This window comes from Agelaius tricolor, unplaced genomic scaffold (assembly GCF_023055355.1).
Source record: "Agelaius tricolor isolate 1412-34295 unplaced genomic scaffold, bAgeTri1.0.p SCAF_3, whole genome shotgun sequence".
Taxonomy (NCBI): Eukaryota; Metazoa; Chordata; class Aves; order Passeriformes; family Icteridae; genus Agelaius; species Agelaius tricolor.
The window spans coordinates 10,868,979-10,880,338 of NW_027269263.1; the positions used below are offsets into that span (position 1 = coordinate 10,868,979).

The window sequence follows — 11,360 nt, forward strand, 5'->3', positions numbered from 1 at the left end:
GTGTGCTGGTGATTGCTATCATCCTATGAGTGATGGGACTATTTCCCCAGCGTCTCACACCTGATGTGATTGTGATGATTGTCTCTAAACCAGAATGTGAGGAGCTGAACCAAGAGCTCCCACAGCTGCCTGCACAGCTAGAGCTTGAAATGCCAGCTAGATCTGCATGACTGGCACCCTTGCCTTCCGTGGGTCTGGCACAGAGTGGAATTCGTTTCATATCTATTATGTGCTCATGCAATTATGCCTCTCCGTGAGTCACTGGAGAATTATATATTCCTCATACATCATCTACTTCTCATGTATTGTCCTTGTCAGGCCACAGCACAGTAGCTAGAGCTGAAAGGTATCATTACTCAATAATTTCTTGCTTGACTCAGCCTCCAATTTTTGAATTTCTAGTCCCTGGGACATGTATTCATGGGAACATCTCAATTGGCTGGGGGAGGAGTTGTTTAAAGAACATTTCTAGATGTTGTAGCTCCAGGGTAAAAACTTAAAATCATGACTCATTTGCATTCAAGATACTCCACTACCCTGCCTATAAATAAAATCATCAGTCTTTTGGGTTTGAGGGTTTTTTTAATTATACCCTATAACTTATATTGAACAGGTTTCCATTTCTCCTGGCAGGGTAGATGGTTATTTCTTTATTCCTGTATGCAAAGACTGAAAAATCTCTTTTCTTCATTAAAAGAAAAAAAGAAAACCTGAAAGATGCATATGGCACAGCCTCTCTGACCTGCACCATCATCTGACTGCCCTCATGATGAAACAGTAGAAAGCTGAGTCCAAGTCAAATATAAGTTGCCTATATATATAAATATACTGAAGGAGTGGAGAAAAAAGAATAAAGCAGAGCCATTTACATGGGTAAAACCAGAGGCTCTAAGGTGTGTGGTCAGATATTAAGCAGATAAATTACAGTCATCTGTAGGCTTATATATGGCTTATATCTGTGTGAGATAATTTCAAAATATATGATAAATTCATAGACAGGGCTTCCAGATCACCTTTTGCTGAAATGCAGGATTAAGTTGCAATGCTAGTATGGAATGAATGGCTAAATGGGTCAGGAAATGCAGTTTCATGCATCTACAAGTAAAAGAAAGTGTGGTTGAATTATCTTTTTTTTTTTTTTTAATTTAAAGTATTTCAAATTTCCATGGTTAGTTTGTTGGACGACCATCCCATTGTTATTTTGCACATAAAGAAAATTTTGCTTGTATTTTCTGTTTTCTAGCTACCCCTCAATCTCTCTGATTCCCTCCCCTTGTGCCAAGGGTCTTGTGGAGTAACTCTAGAGAGGAACAAGCCATAGATGTTTAGATTCATATATTAAATTAGAACATCCATCATCAGACCATGCCACAAGAGTAAGGACCACTTTCTCATTTTATTGGAAATGCAGAAACGATCTTCACTGAAGTGGGGCCAGAGTCCTGCATTGTTGTGTCACCCCAGGAGGGTGACAGATCCCTCAACTCCAACTTATGATTCATGCTGCCCTTCAGCCCTGCTGCTCAGAGACATTCTGTAGGTTTATCTCTTCTGGTTCTCCTGGGGCTCACCTTCCTCATGCTTTTAAGTTTCCCTCTTTCTGCTAAGGAGCACTTTTAGGAGAAGGGAGTGCTCTGGAGTGCACTCTGGAGTTCACTCTGAGCCCAGCAGTGCCTGACATCTCCCCGTTCCAGCTGCTGCTGCAGCCCCGTTTCCTGCAGGGCTCTGCAGGCTGGCTGAGGGCTGGCATGAAGGGCTAAGCTGCTCTCTCTGCCTCTCTGAATGACAAATCATTCACACAAAGCCAGGCAGACTCCAGTGTACACAATCAGCTTTGGCTCTCAGAGAGCTCTGTGTAAAAATTGACTTTGAGAGGGTCAATATGAACCACTATAAACTAACTACTTCTTCTAGTCACAACTACATTTGAAAATTTGGCCTTAAACAGTCTGACTTACACTGTGAGTCAGGGATGCTTTCTGTTTTTCTGTCAAAAATGTATCAGGCTATTGATCTGAGAACTCCAGAGGGCCTTTGGGATACAGCCACTAAGAGGAGACAGAAGGCACTGGAAGTTATTCTGGAAAAGATGGTTTCAACAACTTTAATTAACAATAAACTGCACCTCCACCAGGAAAGATTTGAGATGAAAGGCTACCTATTTTTTTTGAGGTAGGCAATTACACTTGAAAGGTCATAAGTCCTACTAAATTTTTGGCAAGCTTACTATCCTGCAGTTCTAATTTCTTATTACATATTGTTCAATACATGTCAACTGCAGAATACATTGTGTATCTATTGTGTACTATAATAGTGCATGTCTCCATGGCAAGACAAAAGAGTCCTGGATAATTACAGCTTCTCAGAAACCTTGAAACCACATCACAGACTATAGAAGATATTTTACTAAAATAAAGCAAAGAAAATGGGCAGAACTAAAACCAAAATGTATAGATTAAACACAATAAAATTTTAACAGAAATTTTAGTAGAAGGTTTCCTGGCTCCATCTGGTGTTTATTTTACAACATTTCTACCTCAAGGCAGTATGATTTCCCTTTCCATCTGCACATGGGAAATGAAGAGTGGTATTAAAAAGACAGTTAAACATACATATTCTGAGGGTTTACATTCAAAGTTGTATATTAGTTATTGTGAAAGTAAAAAGAGAATACTTTTTAAATTTAGTTTTTATATCCTGTGACTTAAATAATTTTCATCTCTGAGAAGGATCTTCTATATCAAACTTATAATTACTCCTTAGGATACCGATTAGAATGCCAAAACACTATTCCTCCCTACCAGCCTTGCTTTGCTTGCATCTCATGATGGCTAAATCAATACTACTGCTATATTCAAATAAACTCTCAGATATTTGCAACACAATTATCATAAGTTTTCACATCAAATATTTTATTGGTTCTGCTTCCAGATCTGACAATCACATAATTACTGGGCCTGTACAGAAAAATCACCTGCTTCACTTGGTTTGTAATAGTTTCTAGGAGGAGTTGATCCATCCCTGTCCCAGGGGTTGAAGCCACACTAATGATTCTTTAGTTTCCTGAGCCTTCTTTTGGGCCCTTCTTATAGATGTGTCTGACATTCCAGTCATTAAAGATATCCTCTGATCTCCATAACTTTTAATTATAAATATTAGTATTATAGACAGTGGCCCTGCAGCAATGTCAGCCACTTCTCTCACTGGGGCAAATTTTGTCCAGGCACGTAGACTCATGGGGATATCAAAATTTAAACTCTTCTTTGTTAGCAATTCTCACAATATCATGACAGAACACCCTTCTTTTTCTACTGGGCCTAACATCTAAAACATCATTGTCCTAATATGTTCATAACCCAGCAAATTTATTGTAAAAGCAGGCTAAATTAAATGTTATCCTTTAAAAAAGGTACTCTCACTTTCCATAGAGTGGAGTATATATGTACTGCACATGCTCCATAAAAAACAATATTAAATCAACATGAATGCATCTTCAAATATGATTTAGAGAATATTGAGAATAATGCTGAGTAGCCAGTACTTCCTGAGAAACAAGTTTTCTGCATGCCTCATGGGCCTGATTGTACTTGCAGGATACCAGAGTATAGTAGATAACATTGAGAAAGTCTACCCTAGCAGTAAAAAAAGTAGGTTTAGGTTGTTTTTTTGGGGGTTTTTTGGTTTAGCTTCTCTCTCCCACAGCCCCATTTATAAAAGCATAATTGTTGCATTTATAACTATCAGAGTGAGCTCTTCCTTCCATTAACGTATGCCATCCACAGCACCACCCTCTACACTCTCTGACCCAAAATGATTCAGCATTGGCTGATGCAAATGGAATAGTTTTACTTTAAAGGAAAAAAAAAAATTGGCAGTCCTCTAAATGTCACAGAGGAAATTTATGGCATGTAGGAAAATAACCCTGTAGAGTAATGTTGAGCCAAGACTGTCTAACACATGTTGTATTCATTATAGCCGAAGTATAATAACAACATATTTAATGAGCCTTATTTCCCTGTGATGATACTGTGGAGGCATTATAACTACTAAAAGCCTTGTTTGCCCCATCTGGTTTCTGACATGTGCTCAGGCTGGAGTCTAATATTATCTCAGTGCTCTGATCCTCCACATGGAGAAGGCTTCAGTATTAGGAAAATAGTTTTTAGCAGCTCATTTGTTCTTCTTTCCAGAACAAAGCTCATTTGAGAGACCCCTGGAAGAGTCAGTCATTCCAGAGGACAAGGAAGCCCAGCCCTGGCTCTTGTGCCACGTCCATTCAAGTCTTTGTGTCACTTCCAGCTGTCAGCTCTCTCTCAGGGAGTGAAGAACACAACAGCTTTGGGACACCCTGAAATTCAGGAGAAAGTGGTCTCAAGTCCAGGTCCTTTGCAGAACAAAAAAAAAAAAAGAGGTGTTACTTAGTATCTTTCTGTGCTTTTTTTTCCTGAAGTGGGTAGGAGATACTTTACTTCACCAAGGTCCCTTCCTTAGAAAGGAAGATGCTACAAATTTTCTGTTAGATGGAGCATTGGGGCTTTCTGGGAACTGAGATGCAATGTGAGTTAACTTGCTTTCAGGGTAGACTTTCCCAAGAGCTCAAAAATATACCTATCTCATGGGGGGGGGGGGGGGGGGGCTTTCTTTAGTTTTGTTTTTGTTTTGTTTGGGTGTTTTTTTTTTGTTTGGGATTTTGTTTTTTGGGGGGTTTTGTTTGTTTGTTTGTTTTCTTGTGTGTGTGGTTTTTTGAGAGTTTTTTGTTAGGTTTTTTGTTTGGGTGTTTGGGTTTTTTTTATCTTTTGAGGGTTTTTTTGTCTGAAAATTTGCTGAGGTGGGGGGGGGGGAAGAGTTTTGAAATAAACTGCGATAAAGCCTGCGATCTCTTACTGACTCGCAGCTAGAGAATTCTTCCTAACTGAGATTTACTGCCCAAATCCCAATGAATTAATGAACCCAAAGTGATTCACAAAGAACAACTACTCATGCAACCTAAACAAAAAAAAAAAAACCCAAAACCAAACTAAAACCAAACAGGCACCGCTCGGCACCCCCCCGCAGCCCCTCAGGAGGGGCCGCGAATGGCGCGGTCGCGGCTCCCCCTCAGGCCGGGGCGCGGCGGGGCCGGGCCGGAGGCCGGGCCGGAGCCTTCCCCAGTCCATAGCGGCGAGGGCGGGCCCGGAAGGGGAGCAGCCGCCGCCCGCCTCACTTCCCCGGCTGTCGGGCGGGGCGGCAGCGCGGGCAGCGGGCACCATGCTGCAGTTCTTGGTAAGGCTCTGGGCTCTGAGGCGCGGCGCCGCGCTGCCGTCATGGCACGGCGGGGCCGCTGCCCGGCTGAGGGGAAAGGGCGCGGTGTCCGGCCACAGCACGGCCCCTTGTGTGGCCACCCAGGGGCTCCGTGTCCGGCCACAGCACGGCCCCGTGTCCGGCCACGCAGGGGCTCCGTGTCCGGCCACAGCACGGCCCCTTGTGTGGCCACCCAGGGGCCCCGTGTCCGGCCACAGCACGGCCCCGTGTCCGGCCACCCCGCGGCCCCTGTCACCGGGGCGGCTGCGCCCGGTGTTGGCTCCCCGGCAGCGCCCCATCCTTGGGCGGCTTCCCTTCTCCTCCTCCTTCCCCCCCCGTCCCCCTTGTTCTCGCAGAACGGTGCCGTAAAGCTGCTCTGAAAATGGAGTTGCACCGCTTGTTTTTCCTCCAAGCCGTGCTCTTAATTTGCCTTGGAGATTCTGCTTGCTCACGGTGATGCTCTCCTTGCTGCTCAAATTTCTTTGTGTAAGCATAAATGCCTCTCTCCTTCATAGTGAGAGCAGCCTATGCCGTTTTGTACACCCTTAAAAGTGTACCGCTGGAGATGTGGGTTTTTATATATGGAAATTAAAGCGAGGGATCGTGTTTCATTACTGCCCCGAAGAACAGCAGAATTATTAGACTGAATATTAGACTTCATCTTGCTTTGGGGTGAGATAATGCAGCAGGCCAGTGAGTTTCATAGCAAGTGATACAGAGCAAGAAATGATGGCCTGTTGTAAATTGGGATAGTCTTGCCTGTTTTTATATAATAAATAAATAAATGAGGCCTATTTCTCATCCCAGCTTCATAATAACAAGTATGAAAGCCTCAGTCATTTCTGTAGCTGTTTATAATCCCCTCTGCACCCCAATGGAAACCTTCAGTAAGGCTAAATATGGTTAGCCTCTCTCAAAGTTTCTGTGTTTATCAGCTCTACTGCTTTCTTCTAATGGGGATTTTTTTGTTGTCGGTTTTTTTTTTTTTTGGTTTGGTTTTTTTCTAGATGAAAATACTTTATAATTACAACTTCTCATTAGTGCATGACCATTAGACAAAAGATATACTAATTCTGGGTTTCTTCCCTGCTTGGGTGTAGTTTGGATGTTTGACTCTTGCTCTCCCTGGTTAGGGCTGTAGCAGAGAGATAAAGGAATAATCTCACAAACCTTGTGTTTTTGCAGTCCAGAGTTAAGCTTTAAATAAGCCATTTGTTTACAAAGCACCTCGAAATTCTGGGTGGAAACTGGAAGACCCTGAACCCTCATCAGTCCTGTTGTTTTTAGTGAATATGCACATCTTCATTGGCTATGTGTTTTGCTTTCCATATAATTGAAGTTTTAAGTAGTGATTTTTTTTTTCCCCACTGTTGGAATTGTCAGGTCTAAAAATAAATCTAACTGGGTGGATGCAGTGCTGGACTTTCCAATAAAGGAGTACACTTTAAGGGAGTACTAATCTCAGTACTATCTCTACTGAGTAAGGGTTGTCTCTCAACAGAATATGACATATATTGAAGAGGTTCTGGGTTAAAAGCCTAGAACACTGCTAATAAACAAGGATCTGGTTTGTGCTTCCAGGTGGCTTCCCAGACTGCTACAGATACAGGAAATTCTCCTCTTCTAGAGTGATACTCTGAATTAAGAGGAACCACAGGTCTGGTTTTCATCAGTGCATTATTTGTCAGTATCTCCCACAGTACCTACTTAGCTGATAATTGAAACTACAAGAGCATATGATAAGCAGGACAGTACACACAGGACTAATTCTTCCTAAATTGTTAAAGCTAAGTTTAAAAAAATAATTATTGGAATATAAGGATATAATAAATATAAGTAATAAGACAAAAAATGGGTTTAAGAAAATACTGAAGTAATTTACAGTCAGAGTTCATGTGATAGCTCTCAGCCAATTTTAGTTTTCTATAGATAGATTTTCACCAGTGCTGCTTTTGGAATGTGGATCACAGAAAAGAAGAGCAGTGCTGCTTTGGGCCTGGAAAAGATGTCTGGTCAGTAAATGCTGGCAAAGTTGTTTTGTGGACTGTGGTTTTATTTTTCTTAAAATAGTCTTATTTTGACAGCAGTGACCCTGAGCAATAACAATTTTTTAAAATAGAACAAATCACAAAGAGTGATTTGTCTACTAACAATGGATGAAAGCACAATATTAGTAGTGCCCCCTTTCAAAATAGTTAAAAGAGATTTCATGGTATAGGGCAGGCTTTTTTTGAAGTGTAACAACAGAAATAAAATGTAGGATATTTAGCAGTTGCTGAATGAAAGTCTCATCACCTGCCTTTGGAGAGAGGAATTTTTTTCACTCTAGAATTGTTCTTATGCTTGAGGATTTTCCTCAGCTGGCAGACAGGGTCTGGGCCAGAAACTGTGCTTGTGTTTTACTCTTGCTCTGCTTCCAGGGTGCATTTTTATGGACTCCCTTCATCAGCTATAAGTTTGCACAGTTGTCAGAACAGGTTGTGCCCAGCTTCCAGCCAACTGTACTGCCTTGGAGGAGCCCCTAGATCAGAGTGGATTTGGCTGAGAACTAATCTGTTGGGGTCAGAAGGGTTTGTCTGGAAGATGCCCAGCTGTTGCTGCAGAAGAGAAGAAGCAGGTTTACATCAGTTTAAGTTCATGTTGTGAAGTTTTGGGGTTTTTTTTCCTAAGACATGTATGTCCCTTTCCAACACGGAGCACTGGGGGTATTGCTTTAGGCTTTCCCATCATGGACCAAGAGTTCTGTGATGTGTAGGTCCCTGCTGCTGTCTCCCCTATTTTTTTAGGAGTTACTGCCTTTGTGGGTGTGCAGAGAACCTTACAAGGATGAACACAGCTTGATCCAAATAGTCTTGGGGATGTGGATTGAATAACAAAACTGTGTGCTATTTTGGAAATGATGGCAGGGTGTTTCTGGTGAGGAAGATGGGGAAAATTGCACCTCTCTGGATGAAAGATGAGAAATTACATAGGAGTGGAGTGAAAACTCATGAAAGAACTTGAAATATCCCTTTTTCTTTATTTTAGCCAATAAGCTTTTGATGCAAGGATGTTAACTCTTCTCCCTTTCTTTCTTTTTAGCTTGGTTTTACTCTTGGCAACGTGGTTGGGATGTATCTGGCTCAGAACTATGATGTGAGTATCTGGCTGTTCTCAGAGGTACACCTGTCCTGAACTGAAAATAAATGACTGTTTTCCCTCAATTAGAATTTAATCAGTCTTTATTTTGATGGTTCATATTATGTGAACAGAATGCAGATCATGCTCACATGAGTTACAGGAGAACTGAGACTTCTTCAGAAAGAATTACCTCACTGAAAGAGTGGTCAGCCATTGGAACAGGCTGCACAGGGAAGTCATCCAGGGAGTCACCATCCCTGGAGGTGTTAAAGGAATGACTGGACATGGCACTTAATGTTCTGGTCTAGTTAACAAAGTGCTGATTGTTCAAAGGTTGGACTCTGTGATCTTGTAGGACTCTTCCAACCTTAATTGAAAAAAAAAAAAAAAGTGTAACCAAAACATCATCTGTGGTAGTGGAGTGCTTAAAGCCTAAACTTCTGTTCAGTCCTAGAGCCCAGCCTTCCACAGGCAGACAGGAGAAACAGAAAAGTTTATCAATTGCTCATGGATTTTACCAGCACTAAATACTGGTTTCCTGTCTCAGCCTGTCTTCTTACAGTGTTCTCCTCATAGTATAACTGTTAATAGAAATCCTCAAAGCCTGTGAAATGTTTTTCTTCTGGACCTATAATGAAAATAAGTTTTGCCAGCTTTTCTTGTAAATGTGATATTTTCTCCTACTTCAAGAAGTGTATTGACCTGCAATTTTTATTTCCTCCTTTTCTCACAGTGAGAAAAGAAAGAGAACTTTGTTCTTTCAGTTCTCAGTTAACAGTTTTCAATGTGAGAGGGCAGAGGAAAAAGATTTCAAGCTGAGCCTTCAAAAAATGCTTTTACTTTCTGCCTAGTCAGCAGAATCCCTTGTAAGAGCAGTGCCACTTTATTTACTGGCTAGAGGAGTTAATAACATTTAACATATAAAAATTTTTAAATTCTTAGGCAATCTGTATTAGCCATAATAAAAAAAAAAAACCAAATTTTTTTATGTTTTGCTTTCCTCTCATCTTCAGTATTGAAATCATCTTGCTTAAGAAAAAAATCTTACATTTTGTTCTTTGTTTATGCACAAACTTTGGTGATTTTTCCTGTCAGTCAGTCCAGTTAAAGGACTAATGAAAGGCTGCTTCTGTCCAATACAGGTTTTACAGTGTTACAAAAATGTAGTCATAACAATATATTTGGATGTATCAATATGTATCACAAACATTGAATGGTGCTTTTCTGGCAGCACTGATAAAGTTTTGCCACAAGAGGGGGACTCAGGCTTTTGATTTGCTGGAAGAAGTTCCCTGGAAATGCAACACTGATTTGCAGCATGAACATGGAAATTTTACTGCTGGTGTTAAGGATGATTGGTTTGAGGTGACATTTAATATAAGCTTGTCATAATGAGGTCCTAATTCTGCAGCTGTACACACAGTGTGCTTAGTAATAAGTACATGGAGGGTTCTGCTGACAGTGGTGGAGTTCTCTTGGTTTAGTTTAAATGTCAGGCATGTTACAGGCTGGGCTCTTAATTTCATTTTCTCAGACAGAGCTTCATTCTGAAAAGGAAGGTGAGAGGAGCTTCTTACCAGTTCTGTGAGCCTCAGACTATTCAATAAGAGAACAGCATTCTGTTTGGATTAACTTCTGCTCTGTGGTCAGGTTGCATATGAAGTGAAAACCCAGGATTTTTTTTTTTCACAGCTAAGAGTGGAAAATTTGCTTTAATTTTGTTTTAATCATACATTACTTTGTAAAATTGTACATTACCACTCCCCAGTTTTAGCTAGTCATAATTTTTTCTTTGCTGTTAAGAGCTTCAGCTTTTTTTCCCTTTCAAGTGATCAAAATTTACTGTTGGATTCTTTTATCAAAATTATTTTATTTGTAAGAGAAAGCTGAAGATTTGGAGCTCACAAGCAGTAAATTGAATTTTCATTCAAGTGTGAAACTGCAAAAGGGTGCCAATTTGCAATGCAGTAGAATTCCCCAGTGAGGAATTTGGTTTCCCACAAGATGAACCAGGAGAAATATTTCTTAATAAATTTCTTGAGAACATATTTGGTGCTCTTGAAGGTCTCTTTTCTCTTGGGACATGACCAGTATAGTGCAATCTAATTTCCCCTTTGAAAGCCTGTGCATCAGTGTTTAAATCTGCTTATTCTTGGGAGTTTGTCTTCTTTCAGTCAGGAAGCCAGACTGGTCATGCTAAATTTCCTGTTAGGTGATCCTTTTCCTTCCTCCTGTTCCCATCACAACTGACTTATAGCTTTAATAATCTAAGTATTTCCTGAAGCCTCATGTGAGGTGCTCTCATCTGCTGTTTGCCTGATACTGCTTAGATTTAATCTCTGTGCAAGGTAACAGATACTGGAAATATCTTTTAAAAACCAGTTTAAACTTTATGGAATTTCTTGCTTTGTGTATGTTATTGTCTTTCCTGATGAAACTCACATAGCCATAGATTTTTTGTAGTGTGGGGATTGATTGTTTTGTTTTGTCTTTAAAGATTCCTAACATTGCAAAGAAGCTGGAAGATTTTAAGAAGGATGTGGAAGCCAAGAAGAAACCTCCTAATGACAAGTCCTGAAAGAGAAATGTTCCCCAGGTCAACTCTGTGTGTGCAGCAAGGATGCAATTTTTACCTTTCAGGCAGCAAAGGTCAAGTAGAGGGTTGGCATGGGAGGTTGCTCCACTCTTAGTCTCCTAGAACTGGAATATCCTTTTGAAAGGGTGGCTGTGAACTTTTCCTGGGACTGGTTTTCAAGGGTTTCAGAATTTGGATTTACAACTGATGCGTGACTGGATGATATCATTTGTATTTTTCAGTATTTCTTTTCCTAATATTTTGTAACCTGTTTTTACCTGATTCAACTGGAGTGCTTTTGGTCCTGTTACAATTGTAACCTCACACTTGATAATATCTTAGCTCTTAGAACAGCACAAAAGAAATTAAATGCATCAAGAAGTAA

The 11,360-nt window shown here is 40.6% G+C and overlaps 1 protein-coding gene across 1 annotated transcript; it reads left to right on the forward strand.

The window, feature by feature from the left end:
• The first annotated feature begins 5,105 nt into the window (after positions 1-5,105).
• Positions 5,106-11,360, forward strand: STMP1 (short transmembrane mitochondrial protein 1). The gene is made up of 3 exons (XM_071422455.1): positions 5,106-5,262; positions 8,362-8,415; positions 10,898-11,360. Exons 1-3 carry the CDS (start codon positions 5,248-5,250, stop codon positions 10,976-10,978), a joined length of 150 nt encoding a protein of 49 aa, XP_071278556.1. The 5' UTR covers positions 5,106-5,247; the 3' UTR covers positions 10,979-11,360.